Genomic DNA, 14906 nt, shown 5'->3' on the forward strand with positions numbered 1-14906 from the left:
ATTGTAATCCGTTATTATATTTTCTTGAAGAATTACCAAAATAATCTTAAATTTTTTGGCTTAAATAATTTTGAATTTGTTTTCTATAGAATACTTGTCTTTTTTTAGTTTTGGATTCTATTTTTTTTTTGAATAAAATTTAAATTAAAAATTATTCATTTTAGTTTTTACTGTTAATTTATTTTGTTAAATACTGACATGATACATTAAATTAATTAATGATACAGAATTTAGCACTTGACGAAGGAAAATAATGGCAAAAATTAAAATATACAATTTTTAAATTTTACTTGACCAAACAACGAAAAAAGGATAGAGACTAAAGCAAAAAAAAAAAAAATGTAGGAATTAAAAACTTATATGACCCAAAATATTTTATATAAAGTCTCCATTATTTTTGTATTCTTAACAAATTAAATATTTTAACATTTTTTTTGTGATTTTCATTATATCTTTTTTATCGTGTGCTTTCATAATTTAGTATTTTAAAGATTTTTTATAGTAATTTTACTCTTAACAGAATATCATATAAATAAGACTACGTTAATTTTAAAATGATGAAAAATATTTATTTAACAAATTTAAAGGTTAAATAATATATTAATACCAACACTAAAATATGATATAAATAGGTCAATATTAAAATTAAAAAAGGATAATTTAATAAGTTTGAAGAACGAATTATATATTTTAAAAATAAAATTAATTTCTTTAAAACAATAGAAAAGCGGCTGAACAGGCACGTTAGTGCCTGTTGAGCCGCTAGTATCTTCTAACTCGATATGTTAAAGATTAATTTGTCATTCGACTAATTCAAATTGGTTTAACTTTTATTTTTAAGTTTTTGTGTTTTATTCATTTATTAGATTTGATAGGATGTGCATAAATATTTTACTTTGAAGTATCAAAATATCATAATTCATAGAAGCTAAGATAGAAGGTGTTAACTGTTAACTGGATAAGTTTGATATAGTTTTTATAATTATGGAAATAATTATAAAAACATTCAAACTTCTTTTAATAATGTTATGTATATAGTTATATGTATAAGTCCCTAAAATTATATAAAAATAGCAATCAGGTACTCGCTCATCCCTTTTTTTTTTTCCTCTTTTCTTATATAATTTATACTTGTTTAATTTGTTCTCATCTGGTTCAAATCAACCGTCTATATTAATGTGATTATTAGCCTTCATTTTCTTTTTATCACAATAAACAAACAAATATATGTGAAAAGTGGCAAAATATATATGGTAGATATAAATTAATATAGTGTATACGTGGATGTGAAACTATGCCTTTTTGTTTCTTCCATCTGCGAAAAAGGAAAAGCTAGGTATCATGTAGAATAACTATTTGTAATAAAGAAATATATTAAATTGAATAAACAATTAACTACAATATCCTCATTGAAAGAGTCATATAAAATTAGAGATTATAAAATTTACCATAAATCTAAAGGCAATATAATTGTGTAGGAAAATAAATAATTATTTACATGAAATATTTTCATATAAAGATATAACTAAAAATTAATACTTATATATTATATATTAACTTGTTAAGTAATTTTTATCTAATAATTTTAAAAATTGTTTTTATATAAAGATATTGGCGTTATCCGAAGATATATTGGCTTTTTGCTTTCAACAATGTTTTCTATCCTCCACGTATATTTGCATGTTCTTCAATAATAATCTCCATGTCCATATATATGCATCCAGATGTAAAGTTTACAAATCAAAGGAAATAGAAATAGACAAAGACGTTCTCATCGCACTCAATATTTGTTAATTGTTCAACGATGAATCAAGTTTATATCAATAAATATAAAAAATAACTTTTAATTTGTATTATCTTATATGTTAATTAGTTGAAATGCCAATTTATCAATAAATGATATAATATAACGATAAGCATAATTTAATTATAATGATCCATAAACATTCGACGATTTCGCATGGAAAATTAAGAAGGCGTCATCAAATTAATGTCAACAACAAAAAAGTATGAAAATAAATAGGTGGAAACTCAGGTACAGTTGACTTCACGTGAAATTGATATCTGAGAGTCCATTAGATGATTTGATTAATTTGACTAAATTTTCATCTAACGACTTTCAAATATCAATTTCACGTAAAGTCGACTTCACCTGAGTTTTCACCAAATAAATATATTTAAATAACACTACACATGACCATAATATGTTGACAAGAGGTTTTGGCCATTAGCCACTCCCTTAGGCTAAATTAATTAATTAATTAATTATAATCTTGGGTAAATTAATAGTACATATATATGTGAAAATCGGAAAACAAAAACTTTAGAAGGGTCCGAAGAGGTTTGTGGATTAGTTTTCTTGTTTTTGAAGAAGATTAAACTTTATCTTTTGACGCTTCAACTCAGTGTGAAGGCAGGACCACACTCATTAAAGTCCAAGTTAGCTTAAAAATAGTGGAGCACATCTATCTCAATTTGATGATTGATTGTTTGTTATTTATTCAAAATGATGGAAATGGTTGATTTGAAATTATTAGATTAGAATATAGGTAAATGGGTGAAGAATATTTCTTCAATCCCTATTAAAATTTTTCATATGTGTATATGTGGATCTATAAAAATCATAAACTGTTTTTTAATATGTTGTTTATATTAACAATATAACTATTTATATATTTTTCTTATTAATTTAAAATAAGTGATCTTATAATATTATATTAAATTTTTTATCACTAAAAAAAGTTTGAGTTGAATCTTTGTTAATCCTAAAAGAAAGAATTTTAGACAAATATAAAAGTAAAAATACTTATGCAAAAGAATAATGCTAAAGAGCCATTTTTTAAAATTTCAATTAATATCAATCAATTTTTAAAAAATTATTTTATTTATTTTAAATCATAATTTTTAACTCTAATTCTTAAATTATAAATTTTAAATCTTAAATTTTTAAAAAATAAAAATATTTAGAATGGCAAAAAAATTGACTAATATTGAGTAAGTAAAAGTTGATTTCTATATTTTCTATCTCTAAGCTAATTTTATACAAATCCAAAGAAGAAGAAGTTCTTACTTAAAAAATATGTTAAAAATATAATCATTTATATATATTTTTTTGTTAATTTAATTTTTGAAACAAATAATTTCATAATATTTTATATTAAATATTGGAGCTAGTCTTTTACCATGGTGATTAGATTATGGACACATGATTTGGTGGAACATCAAAATCTTGTATCACTATCATATTTAAAATTTAAAAGACTTATTAGTTGTTAGTTGATGAATGGAGGGCAATTGAGGAACAAGGTTGTTGAATAACATAACTTTTAACATATGGAATTCGGTAATGGGTGCCATGATATATGGCAAAAAGGGTACGTCTTATAAGTGGGACTTGATTTAGTTTAATATATGTAAAAGCATATATAAGGATGATTAAAGTTTTTTTTTTAATTTCCTTTCTATTCTATTGAACCTTTGAAGTGATGATAATTGTCAATGGATGTTGTTTTCCTATAGATGGAAGAAAATAAGGAGAAATGACTATGAAATTGGTTAGTGCTACCGAAGAAAACAAAATAACTTTCTTCTCAATTCTAAGTCTATGAAAAGGAAAAGTGGAATTAATTAGGTGAAAATATATCATGACAAATTAGTTTATAGAGGAAAAACTTCCACCTTCTTTGAATTTAAGATTAGGGAAGCTTCACAGAAGATTGGATTTACATTTTAGAGTAAATTTTCAAACATTATTGATGATTGTGTAAAATAATAGATATTTATTATAGTGTTTAAAAATTATTGTCTAATTATCAAATAAAAGTTGAATAATTAATTTTAAGAGATGAAGTATTTTTTCATCCCTAACATTTATTTTGGTTAAAATTAAAATCGTTTCCAATTCTTTTTTATTAATACCATTTTCGACGTTAAAAATTATTTTAAAATTATCCTTTTTATATAAAATATTAATTATTATATGATAATTTTGTCCCTAATCCAACAACTACATATATAAGCTTGGCCTGAATTAGAGAGAGAGAGAAAGAAAAGGAGGAAGAGAGGAAGAAGTAATGGTGATGAAGAGATGATGATGATGACGAAGAGGTTAGTGAGTGAAAGAGGGTGTTTTATTATAAACAAAATCGTGATGTAATTACTATTTTACGTGAAAAGAATAATTTTAAAATAATTTTAATTTTGATCTAAGATATTAAGAAAAAAAAAGTACTTAATTCTAAATTTAACTTTAAAAGTATAAAAAAATATTTAAAATTTATTGTAAAAAAATAAATTAAGCAAAAATAAAACACTAAGTGAAAGGCATTATAGATTGGCCAAAATAATATTTATATTCTCTTACATTAAAGAAAATAAAAACTTGGGTTCCAAATCAACAAACTAATCAAAATTCTAATAAAACCAGGATTCACATAATGTTTAATCTCTCACATATAAATGACTTGACGTAGTATACAGTTTTTAAAATTTAGTTAGTATGCATGATAGTGTAAAATTATTTTATATTGGGTTAGCAAATTAAATATATAGTGAGTTAGAAAATTAAATTGATGATAGCAAGTTAGCAACTGATAAGACAAATACATTAAAAAATTTTCATAATTAACAATTATCAGTATATTTAAATTAATTTTTTTATATTGAATTACACCAAAAATTATGAGTTGGCAGTTGCATACGCATCAAGTGCGTGCTTGAATAAATGGCCAAAATAATTTTAAAATTTATATGAAAATGACTTCTGTGAAACTCATGGCCCTAAATAATGACAAAGCGATATTTATTTTTAGATAATTTTGATGGAGTACATATGTACATGTTCCCTTAGCACATTATTAGTAGTTGCATTAATTAAAAGTGTAAGGAAAATAGGAGACAATAATAACCAACCAAAATAATGTGTGAAATTATGAATATTATAAAATGATAATAAAGGATAGGTTCTCTCAATATCAATATAATTGTCAAGTGCGATACATAAGACCTTTTTTTTTTCTTTTGTCCCACTTAAAGAATTGTTTAGCAGAAAATTACATTTGACCTTAAACCTTAGGTTGGCATGTGAAACGAAAAATTAAAAGTATTTGTATATATTCTCTTAAATATTTTTTCTGTTTTAGTTTCAACTAATTGTTCAGTCATAATTAAAAAAATTTAAAAATTAAAAAATCTTAGAAATATCTTAATTTTGGAATACATATCATTTCTCCTTATACAAAGGTCAACCTAAAGACAATTTCTTTTTAGAAAAAAGTTTCAACGTATTCAATATATGAGACTCTAAAAGCTCATGTGTTCAATAAAAACATTTGTTTTTAACTTTTTAATAAGTGCCCTTAAAATATTGGTTAGCAAAATTCCTAACATATATAAACAAAACCTTTTACTTTGACAAGGTAAATACTCATGTGTAGTTAATTTTATGTAAAATTGATAGTTAAAAACTATTAAATAAGTTGAATAATTTGACTAAATTTTTGTCTAACATTCTTAATTATTAACTTCACGTGAAATTGACTGTACCTGGATTTACATTATTTGTTAAATATCTAAACATGACAATTTTAGCATTTAAATAGGAGCAGCATAAAAACAACACAACATAATATATAATTTAATTTTAATACGCTAATAATATAAATATTTTATTAGTTGTCAAATCATATATTTTTTTAGATAATTATTTATATAATTAATATAAAAAACAGTTATTTTTTATTTAATATATATATATAATGATCCGACATCAAAATTTTATATGTATAACTTGGGAGGAGAGGTGTGTGAACGGTGTGGTCCAGTCCAGTGCCAAATGGCAATTGCTTCTTGTTCAACATTATGAAACTAATCATATAATCAATTAATGATTAATGACATAGTATAATGTTGTGCACTGCAATGTGCGCATTATAATCCGCATTATCTAGACACTCAAGTTATTGATGATGTCAACTTTTCATGCAGCTTCTTTTATGATGACTCTAAGTACACACAACCCCCACCTTGCTTAGCTTTCATGCATTGATCATCATACCACATAATAATGCTACATGTTTGGGTACTGTTTCCTTTTTTTTTTTTTTCAGTTTTCTACGGTATTTTTCAGTCCGATAGGCTTAGGATTAATCCATCATAGATCAGAACTCTATTTAAAAATTTATCACTAACCAATAAATTACTGCATTTACAAGACGAAATTCAAAACTCCAACACTTTTTTAAACGGACTAGTAAACTAAATACTAAATCAATCAAACTTGGTTGTTTGTGTACTGTTTCTATTTCCAACCGAAACACCAAAACTATGATTGTGGCCCAGAGAGAGAGAAAGTTCAACCAAACATACTACCAATAATGAGTTTTGTTAGTTAGTAGAGCATGTTGGGGCAAAGGTACTTAAATATTTCTTGCTTTCTTATTGAATAATCATAATGATTTACCACAAAATAACTATCTCTAATGAAGATTATCACTCAGTAATTGTAATTGGCCTGATGAGGATCTGTATTATTTGTTCCCATAATGAATCAAATGGTACAAATTCAAGTAACTAAGCTTCAATCTCCTTCCTAGTTGCGTATACTGTGTAGTCTTTTAACTATGCTTACAAAGAACTCTTTAAGGCCCCAGCATTCAAATACAAATAATATTTCTGATCAGAGAAGCTTGATGAAGTAGATACAGCACTATATCCAGCATATCGCCCGTCAATCTTTGCCGAGCATACATCGCTTATGTACTTCAAAAGATCGTGCTTCTGGACAAATGGCTGAGCTGAGTACTCCTCAAATGGCATCCACTGCAGCAGAGAGAAAACATAAAGCACAGATAGCTATCAGTCTTCAGTCTTAAGCTTCAATGATTTTCCCTTTCCCCAGGAATTAGTATGTTTTCCGAAAGTATAAATCATTTTCAAACCTAAACGAGGGCAAAGTGATTCAGAGTTAGAAGCTTGGAATATCAAGGCAAATGATTATATGATGGGTTAGATGGTGTTTTGTTCCTATCCTAGAGTCCGTGACACATGTGTCTTATGTCCAACTATTTTGGATACAGAAATTATGATCCGTGAGCATTGAAAATTTACTCGGTGATGGAAGGTTTAGAAGAAATGGTGATAGTATTGTGATCCATGAGCATTGAAAATTTTCTAAGACCTGGAAATCAAATCATCATTGCTGCATAGCTTCAACTAATATATACATACCCGTGATGCCTCTATCTCTAATCTCTGCTTCTGGATGTCGGAAGAAAGGGGCCGCATCATGCACACAAAGAATAGATCTGACTTGTCAAAGAATGATTTATGACTTTGTCTGTTGATCAGATATTCAGATGGAAAATAAAGGAATGCTAAGTCAAGTAAATTGTAAACTAATGAGAATTCAAGAAACTTTAAATAGAGGAAAAAAGTTTCAAAACTCATCAGCAGTTAAAAATTAAATAGGAAAATATACAAGTTTCAGGTCTCAACACATTTGCTTCACAACTATTCCCTACATCTAATATCAATATATATTGATAGACATTCTACCTGAATGCTAATACTTCAACGAATTCGGAGTCAACCTAAAAATTGATATTTGAGAACACAGAATTATTAAGCTTAGAACAGCATTAAACTTCAATGAGACTTAATCAAATAGCCAAATTCAGGGCTAACCTACATTTAATTGGTAGGGCAACAAGGTTACTTACTCCTGTTTCTTCTTTCACCTCTCTTACTGCTGCTACACAAATATCTTCTCCCTGTATAGGTTGAGTGAGTACACTAAACAAAGACAGCATACCATCTTATACCATAACAAGAAAGAAATTCAAGACATTTTACCTGATCAACAACTCCAGTAGGGAATTTCCAGACTCCAGTTCCACGAAAATGTCCACTGTTTTCTTGAACAACTAGGACCTAAGATCATCAAATAATTAGAAAATTGGATGTGAACACCAAATGCAAACGGGACTAAATTCTGAAAAACTTTACATAGTATGAGGCTACTACTCTTTTTATAGTAAAAACAATGATAATGAAGAAGACAGAAACTAGGTATTAAGGGCCTATGATAGCATTTTCTCTTGCATCCCTTTATTTTGAAAGTACAGAAAATATCTTAAAGATTGTCTTGAGGCAGAAAATTTTAAGTGCTTGCCTCCAAACATATTTCTATTCCCAACATCTCTATCTTAGGACAGTAACCAAATGCTACCTAAGGGATTGCATCTAATTGTGGGGAAATACCTCTCGTTTTTCATTCATGACAAATGCACCAATGCCCACCCTATGTGTGGCATTGACAGGAATGGTATTTGCAGTTTCAGGAATCCAATATACAAGCATTAAATATTTTGGCTCTGCATGGTGGTACCAGAAACCTTCCTACACCAGAAGTTCCAAAGAAATATTGGATAATACAAATTATACAATGAAAATCGTACATGGCAATTAAGGAAACTCCAATTTTCATTAATTTTTACTTATCAAGGTAGTCACCTTAACTAGAGGTTCAACAAGACTGGCTAAATGAATTGGCAATTTTATCCATACACCCTTCTTGCCCTGCAAGACAATGCTGATTTATTAACTCAAATAACCATAATGATAGATTCCGGATTCTCAGTATGTATTAAAGAGTAAATATTACCAATTGCTTCCAGTGAGAGATTGAGGATCTGAGAATTAGTACAAATGTTGCAGCATCCATAGGTTGATCCATTTCCACGATAACACCATCATGATCATCATCAGTTGATTTAAGTAACTTAGGCTGTTGAACATGATCTTCGGCAGTTATTGATGAAACTGTAGATGAAGACATAAGTCGAATTGGAGAACGGATCGTCATTGCAATCCTACCTATTAAGAAAGTAGAAAACAATTAGGATTTAATTCGCATACATTATCCGTGTAAAAGCTTTTCATGCAAGCATCCAATCATATAAAGCTACGTCAACAAAATAAACTACCTTTGACACTCACTATCTAAATGGTCGTCCAGAAAAGGAATTAGACTTCGTGCATCGAAATCAAACTCAATTATAGACCTCATACAAAGACCAGCTATCAATTATCTTATAGTTTTCAAAACAAAACCTGAACAGAATACCAAGCAATCTCTATAAAAAATGGAAACAGTACCTACCAGCATCCAGTGGAAACAAAAAGTTAGGAGCTAGCAGTTCTTATCTCAATTCCTTGTTAACACTTTACCGATTGATTACGAAAACTATAGAATTTGAAGCTACCCCATTGGATGCATGAATCACAAACTTCAAATTTAATTTAACAAAAACATGAAGACAGCTATGAAGCTTAAGAAAAAGGAAGGTTATACAGGGGTAAAATTAGCTAAACTTCCCTTCATTTTCCTCAAAATTTTCGGTTACCTCTACTCTACCTACCAGTCTACCACTACCAACATGTGAAAGAAACAAGCACTTTCTAACAGGGAATGGATAACACTTTATGAATACAGAATCAAAAACCATAGAACAAGTTAAATTGGAGCCAATAGACAAAAAAGGCCAAACTTTGCGACACCCAAAATGAAAAGGATACAGAATTTGAAGCTGGTTCAAATCAATAAAAGGTTCAGCAATGAAATTAGAAAGCATAGCTTACAATACCTGTTGAAGTTTTTGTTCTTGTAATTGTCTTGGCTGAAGAGACGAAACGGAGAGAATTCGCAAGGAAACAAGGAATGTTGGTGGTTCTGGCTGAGCATAACAATGGTGAGAGCTTTGGCAGCGATCTCAGCATGTTTGGTCTTCGTGTGAATATAATCCAACAAGAAAAACAACAACTTTATTGTGGCTTTCTTCTCAGTGAATCAGATTTTGACGTTGAAAGTTGGAGGTTGAAGAAGTTGAAGAACCCAACGAGATTGGCGTTACTCGATAAACGAAGCCACAACGCACAAAGCAATGCCACACAAAATGATCAAATTAGAGGGACTTTCCACTTCGTTTTCAATATTACGGTTTTGCCCCTCCAGAATTTTATATTACATAAACCTCCTTACATTTTTTTTCTGAAATTTTTTGGTGAAAAATAAATGGATAAAGAATCAAGATTGTAATTAATTTTTTTTAAAAGTATACATTGTATATGATATTTTTATTTTTTATTAAAAAGTATTTTTCTTGGAGTATTAAATTGAACGTTATAATTTAAATTTTATTTTTACATAAATTAATATTATATATTAATCATGTGAGAGAATAGAAAGAATTATTCAAAAAATATTTATGATTTGTATTTTGCGGCTAATTTTTTTTATATTGTGTTGTTATTGGTGTTTTTCATTAATATTATGATGTTTTGGTGTAATGCAGTGATATGAGATAAAAAGAAATTGTGAGTAACGATTTTAAATAAGACAAAAAAAATTAAAAAAAGTTAACAGAAATCGTGAGTTACGATTTTAGATAAGACAAAAAAAAAGTGAGTCACAATTTTAATTTTTTAATTAAAAAATGTGATTTATGAAATCGTGAATAAGGATTTTTTTTGTTATGCAAATCGTAAGTAACGATTTATATTATACATCACACTTGTAAAATACATCCATTTTAACTCATATTAACGTATTATACCATTTCATCCATAATATAAAAAATAATTAACGTGTATTTGCTTCTCTTGTAAATATTAATTAATAATTTTATATGTTTTTTGGTTTATTGGTAGCTAATAAGATGCTACATATATAAAATAAAATTTAAATTTTTGAAATTTATTTAAGCATATTAATAGTCTAACTATTAGACCAACTTAATTTGATTCTTTAAAATTTAAATAATAATTTTATATGAAATTATGGATGATGCTAAATACATATTTTATATAGTTAGAGTGACATCTTTTATAATTAATAAACAAAAGTTGAAAACATACTAGTCCAGGTAATTAAATTCCTAACATATGCCATGTTGCCGTGGGTTAAATAGTACTTTTACTTTACCAAGTTTACTCACTAGTCACTTCCCAGTAACCACCCTACCAACCCATTTTCATTTTTTTTCACCCTTCTCCGAAACCCTCGCGCCGCAAATTTCAATTTTTTACCACCCAATCACACCATGGACCTCTTAGCCGCCGCCACCGCCGCCGCCGCCGATGTCGACACCTTCCCGGCACCGTAACGGCCAGCTTCCAGAACCTCCCGATACCGGTGGTTCCCCTTCGGTTGAAGAAGATCGGCTTGGTGCCGGGTCGGGTCACGATGACGGGCGCACTCAGGAATCCGGGTGAGTTTCACTTCTCCTAATCGAATCATAGCACAAGGTTAATAACTTTGAATTTTATTATCATATTAAAAAAATGTGCTCTTTCAGTTCCAGCTCCACTTCCTTTCTTTATTTTATTTTAAATGTCTTTTTTTTTAATTATATTAATATCATCTTTGCCATATGGTGGCAGGGCAACTAATAAATAAAAATGATCTATTTTTTTTCATTTAATTTTTTTTTTTTAAAACTTCCAATAGAAAAATGATTGAACTTTTTTAGCCTTTGGATATTGTGTGAAACTTGTGTTCTGTGGTGATGACAAAGTGTGTGGTTCTTTTAAGTTAAACCCTGCTGCACAGAGGGGAACAGGGAATTGTACCATGAAGATTTTATTGGAGGAGAATTCTTGTCCTTTTGATGGATGCTTCATTATTATGATAGAGAGAACATATGGGGCTGTAATTGGGCACCAAGTTGTTTAATACTTTTCTTGATTGGAACTTTTATTTATGTGTAAAAGTTGTGTTAGTTTAGAGAAAACAATATAATGTTGATCAACGTGTTTGTTTTGTTTGCACAATTCATGTTGTTGCAGCATGGGGAGATGACATAATGAGCAGAACTATTCACCTTTAACCAATGTTCTTAATAATCATGTAAGTTTTGAGCTGTTATTTTGATTTGTTCTTCTTTGTTTCAGCTCATCTTTGGATGATGATGATGGTAATGACATTGAAAATTCATCTGGGAGTGGCAAACATTCAGGCATGCCAAAGCGAAAGAGGAAGATGGAGAGAAGACTCGAAGATTTCGTGGAGAATATGGTAAAGAAGGTGATGGAAAAGCAAGAGCAGATGCATAAACAGTTAGTGGACATGATTGAAAAGAAGGAGAAGGAGAGAGTGATGAGAGAAGAAGCTTGGAAGCAGCAAGAGATTGAGAGAATAAGGAAGGACGAAGAGGCCAGAACCCAAGAGAGGTCACGAAACTTGGCCCTCATATCTGTCATCCAAAATCTGCTTGGCCATGAGATTCAAATCCCGCAACAGGCAGAGGTAAGCAGCAAAGGAGAAGAGGACGAACCCAGACACGAAGGCGAGGAAGCGAATGCTCAAAAGAGTCTCGGCATCAGCGGTGAGGGAAGTAACAACAGGTGGCCTGATGTTGAGGTTCAAGCGCTGATAACCTTGAGAACTTCAATGGAGCAGAAATTTCATCTTATGGGATCCAAGGTATCAATATGGGAGGAGATATCTGAAGCAATGAATAAAATGGGATACCACCGTTCTGCAAAGAAGTGCAAGGAAAAATGGGAGAACATCAACAAGTACTATAAAAGGACGATAGGGAGCGGCAAGAAGCGGCGTCAAAATAGTAAATCCTGCCCTTACTTTAATGAGTTGGATGTTCTATATAGCAATGGTCTCCTCAATCTTGGAAATCCCTTGAGCAGTAGTACCAATGATGTGTCCAAGATTGAAAAGGAGGAAAGTGAAACTTGATTATCACAAAGATGGATGATGTGAAATTTCTTTCACTTGAATGTGCTAGTGATTTTTTCTATTATGTCATCTCATCTATATGAAACTTTGTTTAGAAACATTTTATAATCCATCTAGTTAAAATGGGAACTTTGTTTGATTGTACTTTGTAGGAGCAAACATGATTCTTGTATATTTAAAGTCATAGTGACAAAGGATCCTATGATACTTGAAATTTTATTTGATAGAAATAAAATTATTAAATATTATTTAAAGAAAGCAGTTACTTGCAACTGTCTAATTGTCATGACTGTTGTAGTAGGATAAGAAGCATATAGAGACCAAGTTCTTCATTTTCCTTTGCTTTTCTGACAATTAAACCAATTATTTGCTTGAAGACCCGTAGAATTAGCAGAATGACTAAGTTCAAATTAATGCAAGGGAATGATTATCCATATAGAAAGGCAATTTCAAATGGCAGCTCAAAAATGGTGACAGATCCATTACTCCTTTCATTAGATTGTGTCATCTCTCATCTGACATCTTTTGATAAAGGAAAATGGAGAGTTACCAGCAGAGTTCTAACCGGCGACGCCTGCACTCCAAGGTGGCCTCCTTGACGCGTTACTAGCGCCGCTTTAAGGGGCTGGTGTGGTAGTAGCAGAAGTTCTAAGCTTAACGCTTTTAGTTTTAGGTGATCTTAGAAAATTGTTTATTTAATCATGTTAGAACTTAGACACAGGGAAACAGAGTTGAACATGAGTTTGCAAAAGCTACTCCTTCCTCTCTCTCAAATTCTTTTTTCGGTTCCAAGTATTTTTATTCATTAGTACTGTCACTATTAAAGGATTCTTTATTTTAGTTTCTTTTTTCAGAGTTACATTTGAAGTTTTGAACCCAATGCTTATTGATATACTGATTTAGCTCTTAAAAAATACAGGAAAATTAAAGTTATATCATTGTGGAATTTGATGTTGATGTATCAAATTTGTTTGACAGAAAGATGCATGGGATGAAATGCCAAAATTAAGACAGTTGAAAGGAAACAATGGGCACTAATTGAGATAACAATAATCTAATAATATTAGTGCTATGGAGATTAAAGCAACTTTAATTTAGTACATACTGTTTATCATATGAACCTTAGCTTTGTGAATGTCAATAATTTATAATTATAATCCCAATTGTGTTCACGGGCTTCCTAACAAATAATATAATAAAACTAATCATTCATCACATTTATTTCTATATATAATCCCCCTTTCAAACCTCTAGTCATTCATCACACTCATATCAAATTAACAAACACAAAAACCAATTAACAAAATTGTGTGATATATATCATCAATGGCTTCTTCTTATTATAAGGGCATCAATGTTGCATCATATGTAGTAGCCTCAATGTTATGCTTCAATCTACTGTCATTGACTAAGGTGAGTTCCAACTATGTCATTCCTACAATTCCAATACCTATTGAAAAGGGTACATGCCCTATAGATGCCCTTAAGTTAGGGGTGTGTGCCAATGTGTTGAACTTGGCTAAGGTCAAATTAGGGTCACCACCAACCCTACCATGTTGCAATCTCATTAAGGGTTTGGCTGATCTTGAAGCTGCTGCTTGCCTTTGCACTGCCCTCAAAGCCAATGTCCTTGGACTCAACCTTGATGTTCCTCTTTCCTTGAGCCTTATTCTCAACAATTGTGGAATTAACAACAGTGCTTTCAAGTGTAATTAATAAGTATTAAACTCATCATTGTTGTTTAATTAATTTGTTATATAATGTTCTTATATATATCTAGTATATCTGGTATTTGTTTGGTCATTGAGACATGACACAAATACAAAGACAGAGATATTGAAAATGTATGTATTTCAATTACTTTTCTAGTATTTAAAAAAATATTTATTAAGAAATAGGCTATTTTATTTACATATTTTTAACTCTAAATACATTTTCGTGTCTCTTTATCTTTGTATTTATATCATATCTCATTTGTCAAATACGGCTTATGAATGTGCATGTTTGTTGGTAATTTTTTGTGTGTGTGTTTTTTTTAGTTGTGTGCTAATGTAGTTTTTCTTCTTGAGTGCTTACCATGCATGTTTTGGTATTTTGCAAGTGTATATGGAAGATTACTCATCCTCCTTGCTCTTCATCAGTTTCTTCCATTGTC

At 29.8% G+C, this 14906-nt stretch overlaps 3 protein-coding genes across 5 annotated transcripts; 2 read left to right on the top strand and 1 right to left on the bottom strand.

The window, feature by feature from the left end:
* Positions 1-6497: 6497 nt before the first annotated feature.
* On the bottom strand, positions 6498-9969 carry LOC107482898 (nudix hydrolase 2). Of its 3 annotated transcripts, XM_016103481.3 has the most exons (9): positions 9645-9962; positions 8663-8874; positions 8512-8577; positions 8260-8397; positions 7852-7929; positions 7719-7769; positions 7555-7589; positions 7228-7336; positions 6498-6819 (listed from the first exon to the last, which is right to left on the bottom strand). In XM_016103481.3, exons 1-9 carry the CDS (start codon positions 9775-9777, stop codon positions 6625-6627), a joined length of 1017 nt encoding a protein of 338 aa, XP_015958967.1. In that variant the 5' UTR covers positions 9778-9962; the 3' UTR covers positions 6498-6624. The 3 variants fall into 3 exon arrangements, with proteins under 3 accessions (XP_015958967.1, XP_052115964.1, XP_052115963.1); XM_052260004.1 differs by lacking the exon at positions 8260-8397 and having other exon boundaries at positions 9645-9969; XM_052260003.1 differs by lacking the exon at positions 7555-7589 and having other exon boundaries at positions 7228-7257; positions 9645-9963.
* A 1167-nt stretch (positions 9970-11136) lies between these two features.
* On the top strand, positions 11137-13040 carry LOC107482818 (trihelix transcription factor GTL1). The gene is made up of 2 exons (XM_016103413.3): positions 11137-11267; positions 11950-13040. The coding sequence occupies exons 1-2, from the start codon at positions 11137-11139 to the stop codon at positions 12749-12751; spliced, it is 933 nt and encodes a 310-aa protein (XP_015958899.1). The 3' UTR covers positions 12752-13040.
* A 974-nt stretch (positions 13041-14014) lies between these two features.
* Positions 14015-14554, top strand: LOC107482897 (putative lipid-binding protein AIR1B). Its single transcript, XM_016103479.3, has one exon. The coding sequence runs from the start codon at positions 14078-14080 to the stop codon at positions 14465-14467; it is 390 nt and encodes a 129-aa protein (XP_015958965.1). The 5' UTR covers positions 14015-14077; the 3' UTR covers positions 14468-14554.
* Positions 14555-14906: the final 352 nt, after the last annotated feature.

The sequence above is a fragment of the Arachis duranensis genome, chromosome 4 (genome assembly GCF_000817695.3).
Source record: "Arachis duranensis cultivar V14167 chromosome 4, aradu.V14167.gnm2.J7QH, whole genome shotgun sequence".
Taxonomy (NCBI): Eukaryota; Viridiplantae; Streptophyta; class Magnoliopsida; order Fabales; family Fabaceae; genus Arachis; species Arachis duranensis.

Bases quoted from the DNA above. Each gene is read 5' to 3' on its own strand.
- LOC107482898 (XM_016103481.3), bottom strand. From the start codon at position 9,777: ATGCTGAGATCGCTGCCAAAGCTCTCACCATTGTTATGCTCAGCCAGA. The intron at 8,578-8,662 runs GTAATATTTACT...ATTGTCTTGCAG, and splicing joins TCTCTCACTGGAAGCAATTG to GGCAAGAAGGGTGTATGGAT. The intron at 7,930-8,259 runs GTATTTCCCCAC...TGATGATCTTAG, and splicing joins TCATGAATGAAAAACGAGAG to GTCCTAGTTGTTCAAGAAAA.
- LOC107482818 (XM_016103413.3), top strand. From the start codon at position 11,137: ATGTCGACACCTTCCCGGCACCGTAACGGCCAGCTTCCAGAACCTCCC. The intron at 11,268-11,949 runs GTGAGTTTCACT...TCTTTGTTTCAG, and splicing joins GGGCGCACTCAGGAATCCGG to CTCATCTTTGGATGATGATG.
- LOC107482897 (XM_016103479.3), top strand. From the start codon at position 14,078: ATGGCTTCTTCTTATTATAAGGGCATCAATGTTGCATCATATGTAGTA.